This window comes from Halichondria panicea, chromosome 2 (assembly GCF_963675165.1).
Source record: "Halichondria panicea chromosome 2, odHalPani1.1, whole genome shotgun sequence".
Taxonomy (NCBI): domain Eukaryota; kingdom Metazoa; phylum Porifera; class Demospongiae; order Suberitida; family Halichondriidae; genus Halichondria; species Halichondria panicea.
Genome location: NC_087378.1, coordinates 7,844,592 through 7,865,639, shown reverse-complemented (window position 1 = coordinate 7,865,639; position 21,048 = coordinate 7,844,592). Strand labels below are relative to the sequence as shown.

At 40.6% G+C, this 21,048-nt stretch overlaps 3 protein-coding genes across 5 annotated transcripts in view; all 3 read right to left on the bottom strand.

The window, feature by feature from the left end:
• Positions 1 to 26: 26 nt before the first annotated feature.
• LOC135332133 (ankyrin repeat and KH domain-containing protein mask-like) lies at positions 27 to 5,866 on the bottom strand. 3 transcript variants are annotated; one of them, XM_064527469.1, is made up of 17 exons: positions 5,369 to 5,866; positions 5,012 to 5,314; positions 4,729 to 4,935; positions 3,351 to 4,681; positions 3,125 to 3,238; positions 2,973 to 3,071; positions 2,364 to 2,462; positions 2,214 to 2,312; positions 2,053 to 2,151; positions 1,904 to 2,002; positions 1,748 to 1,849; positions 1,231 to 1,329; positions 1,083 to 1,178; positions 917 to 1,006; positions 650 to 865; positions 399 to 464; positions 27 to 345 (listed from the first exon to the last, which is right to left on the bottom strand). In XM_064527469.1, exons 1-17 carry the CDS (start codon positions 5,454 to 5,456, stop codon positions 112 to 114), a joined length of 3,441 nt encoding a protein of 1,146 aa, XP_064383539.1. In that variant the 5' UTR covers positions 5,457 to 5,866; the 3' UTR covers positions 27 to 111. The 3 variants fall into 3 exon arrangements, with proteins under 3 accessions (XP_064383539.1, XP_064383541.1, XP_064383542.1); XM_064527471.1 differs by having other exon boundaries at positions 4,729 to 4,932; XM_064527472.1 differs by lacking the exons at positions 5,012 to 5,314; positions 5,369 to 5,866 and having other exon boundaries at positions 3,351 to 4,616; positions 4,729 to 4,867.
• A 295-nt stretch (positions 5,867 to 6,161) lies between these two features.
• The window catches only part of LOC135332271 (uncharacterized), a 36,861-nt gene continuing 21,974 nt past the window's right edge, over positions 6,162 to 21,048 (bottom strand). The window contains exons 28-62 of the mRNA XM_064527645.1: positions 18,038 to 18,136; positions 17,890 to 17,988; positions 17,731 to 17,829; positions 17,582 to 17,680; positions 17,430 to 17,531; positions 17,154 to 17,252; positions 17,009 to 17,104; positions 16,836 to 16,925; positions 16,560 to 16,775; positions 16,311 to 16,415; positions 16,184 to 16,249; positions 15,858 to 16,128; positions 15,332 to 15,778; positions 14,888 to 15,256; positions 14,762 to 14,821; positions 13,938 to 14,710; positions 13,779 to 13,886; positions 13,618 to 13,713; positions 13,424 to 13,528; positions 13,270 to 13,377; positions 13,132 to 13,224; positions 12,911 to 13,084; positions 12,755 to 12,853; positions 12,596 to 12,694; positions 12,446 to 12,544; positions 12,289 to 12,387; positions 12,131 to 12,229; positions 11,975 to 12,076; positions 11,710 to 11,808; positions 11,567 to 11,662; positions 11,400 to 11,489; positions 11,130 to 11,345; positions 6,684 to 6,788; positions 6,562 to 6,627; positions 6,162 to 6,509 (exon numbers count right to left, since the gene is read on the bottom strand). Of these exons, the coding sequence (XP_064383715.1) occupies positions 6,234 to 6,509; positions 6,562 to 6,627; positions 6,684 to 6,788; positions 11,130 to 11,345; positions 11,400 to 11,489; positions 11,567 to 11,662; positions 11,710 to 11,808; positions 11,975 to 12,076; positions 12,131 to 12,229; positions 12,289 to 12,387; positions 12,446 to 12,544; positions 12,596 to 12,694; positions 12,755 to 12,853; positions 12,911 to 13,084; positions 13,132 to 13,224; positions 13,270 to 13,377; positions 13,424 to 13,528; positions 13,618 to 13,713; positions 13,779 to 13,886; positions 13,938 to 14,710; positions 14,762 to 14,821; positions 14,888 to 15,256; positions 15,332 to 15,778; positions 15,858 to 16,128; positions 16,184 to 16,249; positions 16,311 to 16,415; positions 16,560 to 16,775; positions 16,836 to 16,925; positions 17,009 to 17,104; positions 17,154 to 17,252; positions 17,430 to 17,531; positions 17,582 to 17,680; positions 17,731 to 17,829; positions 17,890 to 17,988; positions 18,038 to 18,136 (5,319 nt within the window). The 3' untranslated portion in view covers positions 6,162 to 6,233. The remainder of the gene's footprint in view (positions 6,510 to 6,561; positions 6,628 to 6,683; positions 6,789 to 11,129; positions 11,346 to 11,399; positions 11,490 to 11,566; positions 11,663 to 11,709; positions 11,809 to 11,974; positions 12,077 to 12,130; positions 12,230 to 12,288; positions 12,388 to 12,445; positions 12,545 to 12,595; positions 12,695 to 12,754; positions 12,854 to 12,910; positions 13,085 to 13,131; positions 13,225 to 13,269; positions 13,378 to 13,423; positions 13,529 to 13,617; positions 13,714 to 13,778; positions 13,887 to 13,937; positions 14,711 to 14,761; positions 14,822 to 14,887; positions 15,257 to 15,331; positions 15,779 to 15,857; positions 16,129 to 16,183; positions 16,250 to 16,310; positions 16,416 to 16,559; positions 16,776 to 16,835; positions 16,926 to 17,008; positions 17,105 to 17,153; positions 17,253 to 17,429; positions 17,532 to 17,581; positions 17,681 to 17,730; positions 17,830 to 17,889; positions 17,989 to 18,037; positions 18,137 to 21,048) is intronic.
• LOC135332139 (uncharacterized) lies at positions 18,269 to 20,622 on the bottom strand. The gene is made up of 7 exons (XM_064527480.1): positions 20,256 to 20,622; positions 19,900 to 20,193; positions 19,637 to 19,831; positions 18,622 to 19,580; positions 18,515 to 18,562; positions 18,342 to 18,457; positions 18,269 to 18,284 (listed from the first exon to the last, which is right to left on the bottom strand). The coding sequence occupies exons 1-6, from the start codon at positions 20,341 to 20,343 to the stop codon at positions 18,395 to 18,397; spliced, it is 1,647 nt and encodes a 548-aa protein (XP_064383550.1). The 5' UTR covers positions 20,344 to 20,622; the 3' UTR covers positions 18,269 to 18,284; positions 18,342 to 18,394.

The following is a 21,048-nucleotide window of genomic DNA, read 5'->3' as shown; positions in this document are numbered from 1 at the left end:
TCCAGGGGGTGGAACACTACAAGATATGCGGATGTGGAATAACAATAACTCAATAGTATGTATTTATGCCATACATCATTCATGTATATCTTATACAGCAGTAGATCTATTTCATAAAAAAAAATTATCATCGGGATCTTCTGAAATAGCAATGGCCCTCTGAATACTAGGGGTTCCACTAAAATGTTTGTGAGTAATTTCTTCAAATGATTTCACTCCTTTCCCTCCAATGACATCAGCGATGTTGGTCTTTTCATATCGATATTTATTGCTAGATGGATTGACCATTCTATTAGCAAATCCCATCAGCAAGAGCTCAATAATCTTCGCCTCTTTTTCAATGTCCTGCGTAACAAGATGAGAGTGAAGCTATGTAATAAAATAGGAAGTTTTCTTACTTTGGAGGATTTCTTGGCTTCTGATTTCTTCTCCTTGGTGGCTTTTGTGTCCATTTGAGACAACTCCTGAAATTATATTTAATTAATAAAATTATCAATTACAGAGGGAAATGCATACTTTAACACCTACTTGAGGTACAAGACCAACCACTAGGCAATGTACACAACCACTCACACAGTGTAGTAGTGAGGGTGCCCAATCTTATCTAGTTCACAGAGTCACCCACACCACACAATAACAACACACAAACCTCAGTGGTGGAGAGTGAAGGCTTCACTGCCTCAGGGTCAGGCAGCTGTGGAGGCTCTATTATCACCTCTTCTGTGGAGTCCTCAGCCAACTTTTGCTCTGGTTTAGTAACCTCTTCAGGTGATATCTCAACCTTTGGTTCAGTTATGGATGGTTCTTGTTCCACTGAAGTTGGCTCAGCTGCCTCTAAACTTGGTGGATTCACACTACTAGAGATCTGGGGGCAAATAGATTGAATATAGCAAGTATATACAAGTAGCTAGCTTACAATTCTGTGTGATGCTTGCTCAAATGTTTTAAGCTCAGAAAGCATTTCTTCACGTTTGAACATGCTTGCAACATCAACCACATTCCTTCCCTGGAAGTGAAAACACATTAGGTTAAAATCTACAACACGCTTACACAATATACAAAACAGTTTATTAAGTATTTACCTCAATTTCAGTTTTTGCTCCATTATAAAGTAATTCCTTGAAAATATCCATTTTACCACTTTTGGCAGCAAAGAAAATGGGAGTCCATCCCGTCTCCTGTGAGGAGAGATATGATAAAAATAATTTTCTTCAATGTGAGAGGTCTTACAGGATGTTGTTTGTTAGTGTCTGCTCCTCCCTGGATGAGGTCCTGCACTACACCCAGGTGACCCTTGTTAGTGGCCAGCATCAGAGCAGTCATGCCATCCTACACATGATTACCGTATAGCGGGTATATTTCGAGGGTATAAATTTTTGCGGATGGACCTCTACAAAAAATTTCGCAGATTTTTATTTTCGTGGTCTGTGTTCCAGCCTTTTGGCGCATGCGCACATCAACATGCAGCTGTACCTCCACACCGTTAGCCTCGAATCCATAATACTGAACACGCCTACTATTCATAAATTTTCGTGGGTATAAATTTTCGCGGTACAGGCTCAATCCGCGAACATTTATACCCTCGAAATATACCCGCTATACGGTATGTTGTCACTCTATCAAGCACAGATGAATAAAAGCTTTGACCACAAAGTACATGGAATGTAGATTGATAGACATGCACCAGTAGCTTATCAGAAGCCAATCTAAATGGAAATGTACCACAAGAAGTCTGTGAACAACTTACCTTATTTAGGTGATCAATATTTGCTCCATGTTTGATCAAGGTCTTCATGACAGCAGAGTTGCCTTTGTAATAGCTTGCAACTTGCAGCGTGGTGGATCCATCCTGTAAAGGGTAATAAAAAAATTAAATGAGTAGTTCCTTTGCTCTGATCCTAACATCTCTCTGTATGTCCACTTGAGCTCCTCTCTTCAGAAGTGTGTCCACTGCATCACTGTGCTTGTTCTTAGCAGCCGCCATCAGAGCACACCAGGTTGTCTGAAAGTAATTGTGTATAGTTAGCTACAGCTAGTATTAGGTGGTCTTACTTCAGTTTGATGGTTGACTTTAGCATTGTGATCCAGCAGGATATTGATCACGCCCACATGACCTCCCTGACTGGCTTGCATGACTGGAGTCCACCCATTCTGTGTGGCAGACAATAAGATAGCTATATAGGGGTGAGACAGTGGTGTTTGACTATTCATACCTCGTCAGGGAAATCCACAAATGCTCCCTTCTCCAGTAGAAATGTAGCCATCTTTACATGACCCTCTTGAGCAGCCCACATCAGAGGAGTCCATTTTGTCTGTTAGACAGTTGCTACCATAACACACAATGCAGGTATTGTCTCACTCACATTTGTGGGCAGGTCAATCTCTGCTCCCAGTGCCACTATTCCCTGCACTATCTCCAGGTCTCCTGCTCTGCAAGCCAGCACCAACGGAGACCACGCTTTCTGTACACACACATAAAAAGAACATTACATAATATTATTATTAATGTAATTTAGTATACGTATACATGTACAGACCAGGTGTAATTCGTACAACAATAAAGAATGTAGTAATTCAAAGTTCTAATGTTTCGAGGGAGAGGGTCTGCGAGTCCATTGTGCCCACTGAGGCCGCATTTCCATGCTGTACTGCGACCAACAGCCTTTGCAGTAAGTAATGGGAGGACTTCTGATCTCCTGTGACACGTGCAACGCGCCCACCTAATTCTTTAACAAATGTCATAGACTTAGGCCCCTAGAACACCTGTAGTCTCTATGGCTAGTGGGGTGAAGCAGTGTAGCGAACCAAGGCTGGTGTATTTGGCCTCCTTCCTCTCTTCTGCTCCTGCAGCTACAAGCCCTGCCTCCGAGGTAGCACTTATGGTGTATGATGGGGCAAAGGTGTCCGGGCAGGTCTCGCCCCACACCTTACACATTACATAGTATCCTACGTTATTTTATTTGCCAACACACTTTGTCCTGAATATGAACTTGAGGCTTGTATTCCAGAAGCAGTTTGCAAATCTCAAAGTGTTTGTTCTCAAGAGCCCACATCAATGGACTCCACCTGAACTACAGTATACAAGAGCCATTACAAACAAGTAGCCATACACCATATTACATACGTCATCATTTTCCCTGATATTGGCGTCACAGTCTTCTTGCTCCAGGTAGCCTCTCACTACTTCAATGTCAGCTGTCTTACTGCGACATTCTGCCAGTAACTTCTCCGAGATTGTCTGTAAACATTAGACGATGCAAATTGCTTAGTCACCTTAATTAACCTTTTTTATCTCACAAATGTGACAATTGAACAAAAACTTAAGGCCTGAAGCAATGTATTATACTCACAATTCCAGTACTCTGTTCTTTAGCAGGTGGTTCACTTTTCACAGGCTCATCACTGATGTCTTTTTCTACAGAATCCTTCTCTTTACTCTTCACTTCATCAGCTGCATCATTCACTGTAGACTCCTCCTCCTCAAGAGACTCAGTTTCTTCATCCTGTGTTTCGCCCGGTTCCTCTTTAGGTGCACTCAGCTCCTTAGTCTCAGCAGGTTCCTCTTCAGGCGCACTCAGCTCCTTAGTCTCAGCAGGTTCCTCTTCAGGCGCACTCAGCTCCTTAGTCTCAGCAGGTTCCTCTTCAGGCGCACTCAGCTCCTTAGTCTCAGCAGGTTCCTCTTCAGGCGCACTCAGCTCCTTAGTCTCAGCAGGTTCCTCTTCAGGCGCACTCAGCTCCTTAGTCTCAGCAGGTTCCTCTTCAGGCGCACTTAGCTCCTTAGTCTCAGCAGGTTCCTCTTCAGGCGCACTCAGCTCCTTAGTCTCAGCAGGTTCCTCTTCAGGCGCACTTAGCTCCTTAGTCTCAGCAGGTTCCTCTTCCGGCGCACTCAGCTCCTTAGTCTCAGCTGGCTCTTCTTCAATTGATTCAGAGGTTGATAACTTAAACACATCACTTGTAATTGAGGAAATAAAATCTTTAGTAGAGTAAAGACATTCGTCGTTCAATAATACCTGAATGATTATGTTCTCTTTATAGAACTCGGCTGCTTCAGGTTGCAAAGCTCTTTTTCGAAATTCACTAGCAATTTTTTCTCGAAGTATGAACCAAATCACTCGTACACATCCAGAAACAATTTTGTCAAGTATTACTCCTATTTTAGGTAGACCCAAATAAGACATTTTCTTCCACAACTCCTCAATGTACTTTAAAGTGTGTGTACTTACTTCCACGTCCAGTTTGACTGACAATGTATAACGATAGTCTACACTGCTTCTTTTTTGAGCTGTGGTTATTTTAGGTTTCTTAGTATCTCGTGACAGAACATGACTGTTTTCAAATAAATAATTTGTGAGGGTAGTGGTAGCAAAATAATGTTCTCTCTCTTCTTGATACCGCTTTTCAGAAGTTAGCATCGCCTCATTACCATATGTATTAATAACCTCACAGAGATCATCACAATTCCAAAAGTCCCAGAGGCAACCATTGATAAAGTATGTAAAAATACTATCTGTATCTTCAAGACCAGAAATATCATTAGTATTATCAGGGTAACGAGTGATCAAGTCTGTCTTGAATTCCTTCATATCCAAGGTAATACTTTTAAACCCCTTCTTTACCTTATTTAAAAAAATAGAAAAATGTCTCTTCACTAATGTTAGGTTCTTGGTGTTAATCATGTCAACTGAAAAATAAGTAACATAATCATTGGACTCTGAACGATTAACTTACCTCGTTTTTTTCTTGATGTAAAGGTTGGCCCAGTTAGTGAGGAAGACGGTGAAGAAGCAGAACTCCATGACATTGGGCTAGTTGGTGGGGAGCTAAAGTCTGATGTTGCTGATGTTGCAAGAGAATCACTTCGAATAAAGTCACCATCTTCGTTTTCTTGGACAATAACTTCTTCCGAATCTCTCTGCTTGATTCTTTCTTCCTCTGCTGTATGAAGAACGAGAAAAAATCCATAATTGTAACGTGCCAAAATACTGGAATAACAATATGCACAATGTCATACCATGCTGATTGTAGCTCGTATTGAGTGCAAGAACAATATCTCCACATAATTGGTTTTGTTGTTGCTGGAAGACTTCAACAAAGACTTCATACTTTTCTGGAGATTGCTGCACTAGTTTCAGCACTTTTAGGTGGAGTCTTCGCGCTTTATCTGTATTAGTTTCGTTTAGCTTGATTGTTTCCTCATATACATCCAATGATATCAAGTCTTTAGCGAGCAACGATAGAGCTATAGCTTTCAGATTTCTGGAGAGACCTTCCACAATCTCTTCTCCACAAGAAAGCATTACTTTATACCCAGGATCTATCATATCAATGGAAACAGAGTCTCATACTGTATGCACAACTTATATCTTACTTGTTGGTCCTGGATTGGGCTTGACATCTCCACACTGAAGCAGCAAACAGAATGCCAGAACCAGCAGAGAGACATTGAGAGGAGACATTGGAGTATTTATATTTCTCTACATACTCTACATGTAGATGATCTACAAGTATGCATGAATTAATTTAAACCACTTCCTGTTTAATTTTTAATGAATTCATTGCATGCCATACACAAAATTAGTGCTCTGACCGGCCCTTCTTTTCTTGTCAGTAAAATTATGATCAGCTCAAGTAAATTAAGCCTTAGCATAAAGTTCTTGTGTATTATTCTAGTATGTCTAGCTATCTATCTTCCCTACTATAGACTTTCTTCCAAACTTTCATCGGAAATATTGCCTAATGCTTTCTGCCACCTCTTTACGATCCACTGTTTGTCTCCCAAGGACTTCACACACATCAGTCCAAGTGATACTGAGGTTTATCTCTGAGCAGCTCTTAAGCATAGCATTGAAGCAGTCATCGCAGTTACTTAGGTTGGATTTCTTGATGCTTTCCAGTTTGTCTTGGTTTATTTTGAGAGCAATTCCCAAGTTGTACCATTGGGTCCTAACAGGCCACAATAGCTCATGAGCTATCTCATAATTTGAAAATATCCATTGATTCATCTGCTGGAGAGGTATAACGGATGAGGTTCAGAGGCAAACTGTAATGGCTAGTCTCGATGCAAGATCTACTGACTTGGCAACTTACGGCACTAGTTCCAGTGTCCAGTGGTGTAGCCATATCAGCCATAGCGCGCTAGCTAGTGCACTTGTAGCTTGATGTCAAAATGTGTACAATGTTGTGGTATTATAAACATTCACCTCGAGATCACATGATAAGAATTTACAATGCAGCTAATTATAGAGTGCGTCATCAGGGTCTACCCAAGTAAAGCCCCTCTGAGTGGTGGTGGGGGTGGTGGTTGTAATAGTTCCACTAAGCGGTTCAGGAATTTCCGGTGCCTTTAGTTTATGTGTAATCTCTTCAGAAGATTTCACTCCTTTCCTTCCTCCAATGATATCAGCAATGTTGGTTTGCTTATACTGATACATGTTGCTGCGTGGGTTTACCATTCTTTGATCGAATCCTTTCAGTAGCAGGTCAATAATCTCTGCCTGCCTTTTGATGTCCTGTGTAACAAGATAAGAGTAAACCTATCAAAAAATGGAATGTATCCCTTACTTTCTTGGCTTCTGATGACTTCTTGATTTGCTCCTTTGTGGTTTTAATACTTGGTTGAGACATCCCCTGAAAATACACAGGGTAAATAATCATAGTAGTTTCCATTACAGAGGGATACATACTTGTGTTACTTGTTCTGTAACAGTTTCAACAGCAGCCACTTCTTTTTCCTTAGCTATAGCCTGCACAACAGTTTCTCCAACAGCAGGCACTTCTTTCTCCTTAGCCTGCACAGAAACCATAACTGGATTAACACCTACTTGAGGTACAAGACCAACCACTAGGCAATGTACACAACCACTCACACAGTGTAGTAGTGAGGGTGCCCAATCTTATCTAGTTGACAGAGTCACCCACACCACACAACAACAACACACAAACCTCAGTGGTGGAGAGTGAAGGCTTCACTGCCTCAGGGTCAGGCAGCTGCTCTATTATCACCTCTTCTGTGGAGTCCTCAGCCAACTTTTGCTCTGGTTTAGTAACTTTGGGTGGTATCTCGACCTTTGGTTCGGTTATGGATGATTTAGGTACAATTAGGGTTGGCTCAGCTGCTTCTAAACTCGGTGGGTTCACACTCATGGATATCTGTGGGCAAATAGACTGAATGCAGCTGCAAGTATACAGGTAGCTTACAATTCTGTGTGATGCTTGCTCAAATGTCTTAAGCTCAGAAAGCATTTTTCCACGTTTGAACATGCTTGCAACATCAACTACATTCCTTCCCTAGAAGTGAAAACACAATATCAAATCTATACAAACACACTTACACAATAATTATACACAAAACAGCTTGTATACATTACCTCAATTTCAGTTCTTGCTCCATTATGCAGTAATTCCTTGAAAATATCCATTTTACCACTTTTGGCAGCAAAGAAAATGGGAGTCCATCCCGTCTCCTGTGAGGAGAGATAAATTATAAATAAAATAATTTCTTCAATGTTGAAAGGTCTTACAGGGTGTTGTTTGTTAGTGTCTGCTCCTCCCTGGATGAGGTCCTGCACTACACCCAGGTGACCCTTGTTAGTGGCCAGCATCAGAGCAGTCATGCCATCCTAGTACAGTACACAGGATTATGACACTCTATCAAAGACAATGACCTTATGAATAATGGAAGCATATCCACCCACTTTTGGGGCAGCATATCCACCCACTTTTGGGGCAAAAACTTGCCTAGAATCACCACAAACACAAAGTACATGGAATGTAGATTGATAGACATGCACCAGTAGCTTATCAGAAGCCAATATCACAAAAAGTCTGCAAATTACCTTATTTAGGTGATCAACATTTGCTCCATGTTTGATTAAGGTCTTCATGACAGCAGAGTTGCCTTTATAGTAAGTTCCAACTTGCAGTGTGGTGGACCCATCCTGTAAAGGGTGAAGATGAGTAGATGATTAAATTTTCTCAGTCTCACATTTCTCTGTATGTCCACTTGAGCTCCTCTCTTCAGAAGTGTGTCCACCGCATCACTGTGCTTGTTCTTAGCAGCCGCCATCAGAGCACACCAGGTTGTCTGAATCAAAATATATGAACGTATAGCTTGCTACAGTATTAGGTGGTCTTACTTCAGTTTGATGGTTGACTTTAGCGTTGTGGTCTAGCAAGATATTGATCACGTCCACATGACCTTCCTGACTGGCTTGCATGACTGGAGTCCACCCATTCTGTGTGATAGACAATAAGATAGCTATAGGGGTGGGACAGTGGTGTTTGACTATTCATACCTCATCAGGGAAATCCACAAATGCTCCCTCCTTCAGTAGAAATCTAGCCACCTCTGCATGACCCTCTTGAGCAGCCCACATCAGAGGAGTCCATTTTACCTGTTGGACACACATCAATCAGTTATCAACACAAAATTGTCTCACTCACATTTGTGGGCAGGTCAATCTCTGCTCCCAGTGCCACTATTCCCTGCACTATCTCCAGGTCTCCTGCTCTACTGGCCATCACCAACGGAGACCACCCTCTCTGTACACACATACACAATACTAACTACGTCATTTTGTTTTCTACACACCTTGTCTTGAATATGAACTTGAGGGTGGTACTTCAGGAGTAGCCTCCCTATCTCAAAGTGTTTGTTCTCACAAGCCCACATCAATGGACTCCACTTGAACTAAAGTCAAGGGCCATTATACAGTATCTCTAGAGGCAAACACCATAATATTATTACATACGTCATCATTTTCCCTGATATTGACGTCACAGTCTTCTTGCTCCAGGTAGCCTCTCACCACTTCAATGTCAGCTGTCTCACTGCGACATTCTGCCAGTAACTTCTCCGAGATTCTCTGTAAATAATATTATAGAGATGATGTAAATTAAATGAAATTGATTAATTAAAAACACTAACCTTCTTTTTAAAAGGGCTCTTTTCTTTGATTTTTCTAATAAATTTAGATACCTAAAGAAAACATTAACGGCAAGTTATGGAATACACAATGACAATTAAGTATACTCACGACGCCTATTTACCTTCTTTCTGAATGGTTCATTATTTGTAGTCACGTCTTCATCAATAGATCCGGATGGTGAAAACACAGAGGGATAGCTTTTTATGGAGTCAGTTAATTCTTCTCCATTTGCAGAATACAGACACTGACCATTAAGTATTACTTGAACAATGAGGTTGTCTTTGAAGAATTTCAAAGCTTCTGGATGTTTCACTTTGTTTTGAAATTCAGAAGCAATACGTGGAAGAGTAATAGACCATGTAACCCAAAGACTACCGCTAACAATACTGTCTAAAATCAAATAAATGTTAGGTAGGTTTAGGTAAGCCAATTTCTTCCACAGGTCAGTAATGTATTTCAAAGCCAGCGTACTTATGTTCACCTCAAGTTTCAGCTTCATTGCTAGCTGGTCTCGATAGCCTTTACTGCTCCTTCGGCGACCTCTAGTGCAGTTACTTTGATTTAAAACCTCATTCTTTGTAATGTAGTCACTGATTTTAGTGGTTGCTAAATATCCTGCCTTCTTATCTTCAAATTCCTTTCTCAGCTTTTTCAACTTTTCGTCCCCAAATTTTTCAATAAGTTGACACAGAACATCACTATTCATATGAGACCATTCCGCACTGTTCACATAATAGTCAAAAATCTTATCAAAATCATCCAAGTCTGGCACATCGCCACAAAGCATCCTTAGTCGAAGTTTGAAATCGATAATAGTGACATTACTTTGCTTCAAGATGTTTTTTGTTTCAATAAAAAGGTCAACAAATTTATCTTTGATCACAAAACTGTTTTTTCGTTTGAGGGCCTTCACTGCTGAGATAAATAATAGTTAATCTCTAATAATTAACAATTAACTGACGTACCTGCTTTATTATCTTTCGTTTCCTCTTCCAACTGCGGACTTGAAGGTGGAGACCTGATTGTTATGTAACGCTTCTCAATGTCTAGAGCAATAGTATTGTCTCCTATAGATGGAGCTCTAAGTGCTGCTACCAGATTTTCCCAAGTCACAGTCGGATCTTGTTGAAACCAAGCCTCGACTAGTCTCAGTCGTTGCTCATGCTTAGGATATGCTTCAATTTCATCCAGTTGGGAAGGTGACAGTTCCAATTGAGTACCCAATTGGCGAATTTGAATCACTTCAACAATTTCATTACTCACATTTGCTATGGTGCACTGAAGCTCAGACATGATGTGTAGCTAGCTGCTGCTCCAGGTGTAGCTAGATCTAGTTGATCGTAAAGCTATGCATACCTACTGTAATACATATATCTACACGGTAGCTGTACGTACCTATAAATGTATACAGCTAGCTATAAATTCAAAGGATAACCTGAAAAACACACCCACACATAATAATTAGAATAATTATTGTGCAGCTACAGGGTTAAGAAAATATGCATAAATTTATAAATAAACTCTTGACAATAATACTCCATTAAATATAAAGATCATCATCGGGATCTTCGGAAATAGCAATGGCCCTCTGAATACTAGAGGTTCCACTAAAATGTTTAGCCACTTCTGGCGCTGCTAGTTTATGAGTAATCTCTTCAGATGATTTCAATCCTTTCCCTCCAATGACATCAGCGATGTTGGTCTCTTCATATCGATATTTATTGCTAGATGGATTCGCCATCCTATTAGCAAATCCCCTCAGCAAGAGCTCAATAATCTTTGCCTCTTTTTCAATGTCCTGCGTAACAAGATGAGAGTGAAGCTATGTAATAACAAAATAGTTATTTACTTTGGAGGATTTCTTGGCTTCTGATGTCTTCTCCTTTGTGGCTTTTGTGTCCATTTGAGACAACTCCTGAAATTATATTTAATTAATAAAATTATCAATTACAGAGGGAAATGCATACTTTTGTCTCTTGTTTCACTGTAAAAGTTTCAACAACAGGTACAGGAGTCACATCAACTTCTTTCTCTTTAGCCTGCACAGAAACCATAACTGGATTAACACCTACTTGAGGTACAAGACCAACCACTAGGCAATGTACACAACCACTCACACAACCACTCACACAGTGTAGTGAGGGTGCCCAATCTTATCTAGTTCACAGAGTCACCCACACCACACAATAACAACACACAAACCTCAGTGGTGGAGAGTGAAGGCTTCACTGCCTCAGGGTCAGGCAGCTGTGGAGGCTCTATTATCACCTCTTCTGTGGAGTCCTCAGCCAACTTTTGCTCTGGTTTAGTAACCTCCTCAGTTGGTATTTCGACCTTTGGTTCAGTTATGGATGGTTCTTGTTCCACTGAAGTTGGCTCAGCTGCCTCTAAACTTGGTGGATTCACACTACTAGAGATCTGGGGGAAAATAGACTGAATATAGCTGCAAGTATATACAATTAGCTAGCTTACAATTCTGTGTGATGCTTGCTCAAATGTTTTGAGTTCAGAAAGCATTTCTTCACGTTTAAACATGCTTGCAACATCAACCACATTCCTTCCCTGGAAGTGAAACACATTAGGTCAAAATCTACAACACGCTTACACAATATACACAAAACAGTTTATTAAGTATTTACTTCAATTTCAGTTCTTGCTCCCTTATGAAGTAATTCTTTGAAAATATCCATTTCACCACTTTTGGCAGCAAAGAAAATGGGAGTCCATCCTGTCTCCTGTGAGGAGAGATAAATTATGATAAAATAATTTCTTTAGATCTTACAGGGTGTTGTTTGTTAGTGTCTGCTCCTCCCTGGATGAGGTCCTGCACTACATCCAGGTGACCCTTGTTAGTGGCCAGCATCAGAGCAGTCATGCCATCCTACACAGGATTATGTTGTCACTTCATCAAGCACAGATGAATAATAGTACACCCCCTCTTGACCACAAACAGTACATGTACATGGAATGTAGATTGATAGACATGCACCAGTAGCTTATCAGAAGCCAATCATGTGAATGGAAAATGTACCACATGAACAACTTACCTTATTTAGGTGATCAATATTTGCTCCATGTTTGATTAAGGTCTTCATGACAGCAGAGTTGCCTTTGTAATAGCTTGCAACTTGCAGTGTGGTGGATCCATCCTGTAAAGGGTAATAACAAAATTAGATGAGTAGTTCCTTTTCTCTGATCCTCACATCTCTCTGTATGTCCACTTGAGCTCCTCTTTTTAGAAGTGTGTCTACCGCATCACTGTGCATGTTCTTAGCAGCCGCCATCAAAGCACACCAGGTTGTCTGAATTAAAGTAGCACAAAGTATATGAACGTATAGTCTGTAACACTAGCTGGTCTTACTTCAGTTTGATGATTGACTTTAGCGTTGTGGTTCAGCAAGATATTGATCACGTCCACATGACCTTCCTGACTGGCTTGCATGACTGGAGTCCACCCATTCTGTGTGGCAGACAATAAGATAGCTATAGGGGAGACAGTGGTGTTTAACTATTCATACCTCGTCAGGGAAATCCACAAATGCTCCCTTCTCCAGTAAAAATGTAGCCATCTCTGCATGACCCTCTTGAGCAGCCCACATCAGAGGAGTCCATTTTGTCTGTTAGACAGTTACTACCATAACACACAATGCAGGTATTGTCTCACTCACATTTGTGGGCAGGTCAATCTCTGCTCCCAGTGCCACTATTCCCTGCACTATCTCCAAGTCTCCTGCTCTACAAGCCAGCACCAACGGAGACCACTCTTTCTGTACACACACATAAAGAACATTACATAGTATCCTACGTTATTTTATTTGCCAACACACTTTGTCCTGAATATGAACTTGAGGCTTGTACTCCAGAAGCAGTTTGCAAATCTCAAAGTGTTTATTCTCAAGAGCCCACATCAATGGACTCCACTTGAACTACAGTATACAAGAGCCATTACAAACAAGTAGTCATACACCATAATTATTACATACGTCATCATTTTCCCTGATATTGACATCACAGTCTTCTTGCTCCAGGTAGCCTCTCACCACTTCAATGTCAGCTGTCTCACTGCGACATTCTGCCAGTAACTTATCCGAGATAGTACTCTCCACTTCATCTTTGTGCTCAGTACCAGCTACTACTACCAGTGGACTTTCCCCCTCCTGTTACCATGGTTATTATCTACATACATATAATTATGTACACAAACCTCAGCAGTGTTCAAAGTGTTGGCTCCGTGTTTCTGAAGAATCTCGACAGAGTCAGTGTGCCCTTTTATCAAAGCAAGATGGAAAGCCTCATTCTAAAAATAATTGTTGAAAAATAGTAAAAGGTAGTAGCTACTCACCAAGGTAGGGATTTCTGTGTCTCCTAGATCATCCTGCTGGGACACTAGTACAAGAATGACATCAACATGGTCATGAGCAGCTGCCTCCATCAAAGCTGAGTAGTCATTCTGTTGAGGAGAAGATGAATACATGGCATTTATATTATTGGCTTACCTGATCACGTTCTCCAGCTAGCTCACGGTTGTGTGTGTGAAGTAATTCCACCACATCTGGGTAGTCCTCAAGTGCGGCCAGGTGCAGCACCGTTTGTCCATTGGCCTACAATGCAAGCAAAACAAAAATCGTATATCTATATATTGCATGGAAACCCTAAATGCGCCTAAACTGGCGCAACTATATAGACAAACCATTTTAATATTTGAGTCAGCCCCATTGCTCAGGAGGAACTCCACTAGTTCCACATGACCACACATGGAGGCAATGGTGAGAGGTGTGGCTCCATCCTGGACAGGACATGCAGTGATCAATACACCCAAATAATTAGTTATTTAATTAATTAATCACTTACGGAAGAGAGGACTGTATTAATGTCTATCATTGGCTGAGCAAGTACTTCCTTAAATTTTTGAATTCGACCACTCAAGCTTGCCTGCCTTAGCCACAAAGTACCCAGAACCTATAAAATTGTACGATCAAATGTCACTACATGTCATTATGGAATACTTACTTTGTTGTCCGCAATAATTCCACTGTGCTCATCATAAATACAAACGTCTCCAAGCAACACTTTGGTTATCAAATGTTTTGTGAAAAACGAAATCGAACCAAATATTTCACTCAGTATGCAGCAAGCCCAACTCGGTTCTATTAGCCATGTGATTATCAAGCAATTGTGTACAATGCTTTTTAGTAGAGCTGTCATAGAGGGGATCTTGAAACTCTCTACGATTACTTCCCATAGATCATCAATGTACTTCAGTGAGTCATCATCGATAACCATATATTTAACATGTAGTTTGAGCTCTTGTTTGAGATGAGTAGGATATCGATCTAAATCATTGTCGAACCCCTCTTCAAAATGATACGGGATGATTACAGCTAGTTTTTCTGAAACACAATATGCATTATACTCTTTCTTGTATTTTTGCAACCAAGTACGCATTCTGACTTTTGATTGAACAGCCCCCTTGATGCCAGTGACATGTTGAACAAGACCACAATTGTCGAAACTCCATAATTTATTCCTGCTAATTTCGTTAAAAAGATTATTGATTTGTATTTGTCGACGATTCTTGGTGCGGAGAAAACTAGGGCGACTATCAATAAACTTTTGGACATGATCTTTAACTTCACTAGAACGGATATTGTAACTCTTTAATTCATTGGCAATTTTATCGAGTAGGTTCTCAAAGGATTCCTTGATTTGTGCTCTATTCTGTTTATTGGCATGTGCTTGTAATTTGTCTTTGAGCTCAGAGACATCTACAACGGGAGCAGAGCCTAAGAAAAATACAGTGATAAGGAAATTCTGGAATTGTACCACAGTAATACCTGCCATTTCCATTGGTGTTCGTTCATCAGCAGCTGTATCTTGCAGTTCAAGTATCGGTCCTGCATTAAACAAAACATTGATAGAGCTAGAGTGCCACCCATTCTCTTATAATCAAAACAACTAACTTTCTAGATCTAGTTGCTGCTGGGAGAACTGGAACTGAAAAGAATCCTCGTTGTCTGTGTTCATGGAAATTACTTCTCTCTCTCTCTCAACGTATTTCTTTCGGATATAGTCAGCTAACCAGTCCTCTTGCATACTAGGAGCCTTCAATGCATTCAACAAAGATGCCCAAGTTGGGGGCTTGTCTTTAGCGTGCCTAAACCATAGTTCCGCCAGTTTGGACTTCCTCGTTTCCGTAGAGCAGCTACTAATGTCGTCTAATTGAGGCTTTTCAATGCCTAGCTGGACTGCTAAGCTTGACACCTTCTTATCATCAAGCCTAGTAACAGCATTGAGAACATCCTTCTCTTCACATTCGGGGAAATCTTTGTCTAAAGAATGAACCTCAACATGTCATACATATCATGTAATAGATCTATACGACGCTAAATATTCATGTAGCGAACCTTGAAACGGTTGCAGAGAAACTGGTGTTAGTGGTGACTTTGGCCTATCGATATCAATGGAAGTGCTTTTGAGAAAATAAAATCGCTTAATTTTTCGGACAATGTGATTCTCATTCATGCATTCAGATTCCAGAGCATCTATGATTGTCTCCCAGGTAGGTCGTTTCTGTGAGAATAACACTTGAGTCAGTTTCATCTTCCTCTCCTCCTTGTCTGTGCTCTGAATGTCATTCAAGTAAGGTGTATCAACACCAAGCTGCAGGGCAAGATCACGGACTTTCTCCACTTTTAGATCAGCAATGGCATTCAGAAAATTCTTCTCATCACAGGGCTCTGGTCCATTCTCAGATGTAGTGTTTATTATCATAGGCGTAGCACTCGCATCAGCCATAGTGCAAGTGCTAGTACGCTTCTTAGCATTAATTAGTACTGAAAGAATGTGTAGATGTCAAAAATATTTTTTATTGTGCACATTTTTGTGGTATTATAAGCATTCACTTGACATGAGTTGAAAAATGCAGCTAACTATAGAGATCATCATCAGGGTCTACCCGAGTGAAGCCACTCTGAGTGGTTGTAATAATTCCACTAAGCGGTTGAGTAATTTCTGGTCGAGTAATTTCCGGTGCCTTTAGTTTGTGAGTAATCTCTTCAGATGGTTTCACTCCTTTCCTGCCTCCAATAACATTAGCAATGTTGGTTTGCTTATACTGATACATGTTGCTGCGTGGGTCTGCCATTCTTTGATCGAGTCCTTTCAGTAGCAGGTCAATAATCTCTGCCTGCCTTTTGATGTCCTATGTAACAAGATAAGAGTAAACCTATATCAAAAAATGGGATGTATTCCCTTACTTTCTTGGCTTCTGATGACTTCTTGATTTGCTCCTTTGTGGTTTTAATACTTGATTGAGACATCCCCTGAAAATACACAGGGTAAATAATCATAGTAGTTTCCATTACATTACAGAGGGATACATACTTGTGTTACTTGTTCTGTAACAGTTTCATCAGCAGCCACTTCTTTTTCCTTAGCTATAGCCTGCACAACAGTTTCTCCAACAGCAGGCACTTCTTTCTCCTTAGCCTGCACAGAAACCATAACTGGATTAACACCTACTTGAGGTACAAGACCAACCACTAGGCAATGTACACAACCACTCACACAGTGTAGTGAGGGTGCCCAATCTTATCTAGAGTCACCCACACCACACAATAACAACACACAAACCTCAGTGGTGGAGAGTGAAGGCTTCACTGCCTCAGGGTCAGGCAGCTGTGGAGGCTCTATTATCACCTCTTCTGTGGAGTCCTCAGCCAACTTTTGCTCTGGTTTAGTGACCTCCTCAGGTGGTATCTCAACCTTTGGTTCAGTTATGGATGGTTCTTGTTCTACTGAAGTTGGCTCAGCTGCCTCTAAACTTGGTGGATTCACACTACTGGAGATCTGGGGGCAAATAGAATACTGAATGTAGCTGCAAGTATAATTATTATACAGGTAGCTTACAATTCTGTGTGATGCTTGCTCAAATGTTTTAAGCTCAGAAAGAATTTTTCCACGTTTGAACATGCTTGCAACATCAACCACATTCCTTCCCTAGAAGTGAAACCATTAGGAATACAAACACACTTACACAATAATATATACACAAAACAGTTTTTGTGAATTGACGAATTTACCTCAATATCAGTTTTTGCTCCATTGTAAAGTAATTCTTTGAAAATGTTAATTTTACCACTTTTGGCAGCAAATAAAATGGCAGTCCATCCTGTCTCCTGTGAGGAATAAAACTAATTTTTCAATTTTTAGAAAGCTAGATCTTACAGGGTGTTGTTTGTTAGTGTCTGCTCCTCCCTGAATGAGGTCCTGAACTACACCCAGGTGACCCTTGTTAGTGGCCAGCATCAGAGCAGTCATGCCATCCTACACAGGATTATGGTTGTCACACTCTATCAAAAACTGATGAATAATGGAAGTGTATCCACCCACTTTTGGGGCAAAACATTGGACTACTACAAACACCACAATACATGGAATGTAGATTGATAGACATGCACCAGTAGCTTATCAGAAGCCAATATCAATGCACCACAAAATTACCTTATTTAGGTGATCAATATTTGCTCTATGTTTGAATAAGGTCTTCATGACAGCAGAGTTGCCTTTGTAATAGCTTGCAACATGCAGTGTGGTGGATCCATCCTGTAAAGGGTAAACAATTCGATAAATAGATAATTTTCTCTGATACTCACATATCTCTGTATGTCCACTTGAGCTCCTCTCTTTAGAAGTGTGTCCACCGCATCACTGTGCTTGTTCTTAGCAGCCGCCATCAGAGCACACCAGGTTGTCTGAAAGTAATTGTGTATAGTTAGCTACAGCTAGTATTAGGTGGTCTTACTTCAGTCTGATGGTTGACTTTAGCGTTGTGGTCCAGCAAGATATTGATCACGTCCACATGACCTTCCTGACTGGCTTGCATGACTGGAGTCCACCCATTCTGTGTGGCAGACAATGAGATAGCTATAGGGGTGGGACAGTGGTGTTTGACTATTCATACCTCGTCAGGGAAATCCACAAATGCTCCCTTCTCCAGTAGAAATCTAGCCACCTCTGCATGACCCTCTTGAGCAGCCCACATCAGAGGAGTCCATTTTACCTGTTGGACACACATCAATCAGTTATCAACACAAAATTGTCTCACTCACATTTGTGGGCAGGTCAATCTCTGCTCCCAGTGCCACTATTCCCTGCACTATCTCCAGGTCTCCTGCTCTACTGGCCATCACCAACGGAGACCACCCTCTCTGTACACACATACACAATACTACCTACGTCATTTTGTTTTCTACACACCTTGTCCTGAATATGAACTTGAGGGTGGTACTTCAGGAGTAGCCTCCCTATCTCAAAGTGTTTGTTCTCGCAAGCCCACATCAATGGACTCCACTTGAACTAAAGTCAAGGGCCATTGTACAGTATAGAGACAAACACCATAATATTATTACATACGTCATCATTTTCCCTGATATTGACGTCACAGTCTTCTTGCTCCAGGTAGCCTCTCACCACTTTAATGTCAGCTTTTTTACTGCGACATTCTGCCAGTAACTTATCCGAGATTGTCTGTAAATATACATAATTATGAGATGCAAACAAGTTCTTAATTAAATACATCCTACCTTTTTTTTAAAAAGGCGTTTTTCTTTGAATTTTCTAGCCCATGTAGACAGCTAAAGGAAATATTAAAGACAAGTTGATGGAATTAATACACAATAATCAGGATACTCACAATTCCAGGACCCTTTTCTTTAGTGGGTGGTTCACTTTTCACAGGCTCATCACTGATGTCTTTAGAATCCTTCTCTTTACTCTTCACTTCCTCAGCTGCATCATTCACTGTAGATTCCTCCTCCTCAAGAGATTGTTCAGCTGTTACAGTTTCTTCATCCTGTGTTTCATCCGGCTCCTCCTCTGATCCACTCAGCTCAGCTGGCTCTTCTTCAATAGATTCCGATGCTGACAGTTTATTTGCAATTGAAGAAGAAGTTAAGTGTCCAGCAGGATAAATACATTCCTTATTTAGGATCACTTGAACAATTTTATTCACCATAAAAAACTCGGCTGCTCCAGGCTGCGTAGCCTTCTTTCGAAAATCTAGTGCAATGCTTGGAAGAAGTATGGTCCAAATGATATGGACACACCCAGCAATGATACTGTCCAGAACTACTCCAATCTTGGGTAAACCAACATTTGCTAATCTCGACCACAACTTTTCAATGTCGTTTAATGAGCTTGTACTTACATCTATCTCCAATTTCATAGATAACTGGCCACGATACTCCGAGCTGCTTCTTCTGTGTTTATTACTTGATCGACCTCTAGCCTCTTTTTTGTAAGAAAGTAAATCTCTTCTTCCTGATAAATACTCTTGAAGTTTAGTAGCAACAGAATATGATATTCTCCTCTTTTCAAACTCTTTTTTCTCTTTTTTCAAGGCATCATTTCCATACGTATCAATCACCAAGAAAAGGTGCTCACAATTCAAATAGTTCCAATAATTCTTGTTTACCAAGTAAGTAATAATACTCTCAATATCTCCAAGCACAAGCATATTTGTATAATAAGTGTTCAATGTACTTTTCAAGCCCTCAACATCACTGGTAGATAATCCCTTCTTAACATTTGTGATGAACACAGAGAAATGGTGCCTCATACCAACTAAGTTAGCACTGCGAAGAGCATTCAATGCTGAAAATGAAAGCCAACAACATACACATTATGTTGCCAATAACAAGTGTCCTTACCTCCTTCATTAACAGGCTTCATACTTCCCCCGGTTAGCGAGGAAGACGGTGAAGAAGCAGAACTCCATGACATTGACATTGGGCTGGTGGGTGGAGAGCTAAAGTCTGATGTTGCAAGAGAATCACTTCTAACAATAGCACCACCATTTTCGCTTTCTTGGGTAATAACTTCTCTACGTTTGGCATCTTCCTCTACTGGAAAGATGAGTACCACAATGAGATGACGTATACCACACTAACTATGCTAGCAATGACCGACCTACCGTGAAGAGTGTATTTGAGGCCAAGTTTTAGAACAGTGTCACATTCTTTCTTCTCTTTGAGTGTATCAACAAATTCGTTGTATTTTTCAGGATATTGCTCCACTTTTTCTAACACTTCGGTGTACAGTCTGCTTGCTTTTTTAGTTTTCGTTTCATTCAGCTCATTTGTCTCTCTGAGCATAGTAGGAGATATCAATCGCTTACTAAGAAAAGAGACAGCAAATCCTGTTGGATCTGTAGATAGGGACCTGACAATTTCTTGTCCACAGTCAACCATTGCTTCATAACCTGGATCTACCATGCATGCAAACAGAGACAACTAAATCTTAGTTACTTAGAGCAAGCATAGTTCTTACTTGTTGGTCCTGGATTGGGCTTGACATCTCCACACTGAAGCAGCAAACAGAATGCCAGAACCAGCAGAGAGACATTGAGAGGAGACATTCGACTCTACGCCCCAGCCCCACAGCAGCTTTGGCCCACACCGTCGTGCCAGAACTAGCTGGTAATTAGCTCAGAATTAAACCACTTCCTCATTTAATATTATTAATGAGATTCATTGCATGCTATACACAATTATTTTGTATAGCTACATCATGTCAGCTAGCTAACGTAAAAATCCTAACATAAAGTTCTTGTGTTGAGCCGTATTTTAAATAGCTGTCTCTACCATAAAGGTTCCTCTATAAACTTTCTTTCAGTTTATCGCTAAGAAGGCTTGGTATTATTTGTTTCGTACAAATGCTTCAATACTTTCTGCCACATCATTACGAGCCACTGATGGTTTCCTAAGGGCTTTACACACACCAGACCAAGTGATACTGCTGTTCGTCTCTGAGCAGCTCTTAAGCATAACATTGAAGCAGTCATCGCAGTTACTTCGGTGGGTTTTGTTGATGCTTTTCAGTGTGTTTCGGTCTACTTCCAGAGCAATTCCCAAGTTGCACCATTCGCTCCTAGCAGGCCACAATAGATCCTGAGCTTTTCCATAATTTGAAAATATCCATTGATTCATCTGAGAGTGAAAAGGTAATTAATGGATGAGACTCAGAGACCAACTATAATGGCATGCAACAGCAACACAGGGAAGGACATTATTATTCACAGAATATGGTAACTTACAGGACTATGATTATCAGGTTTTGCTAC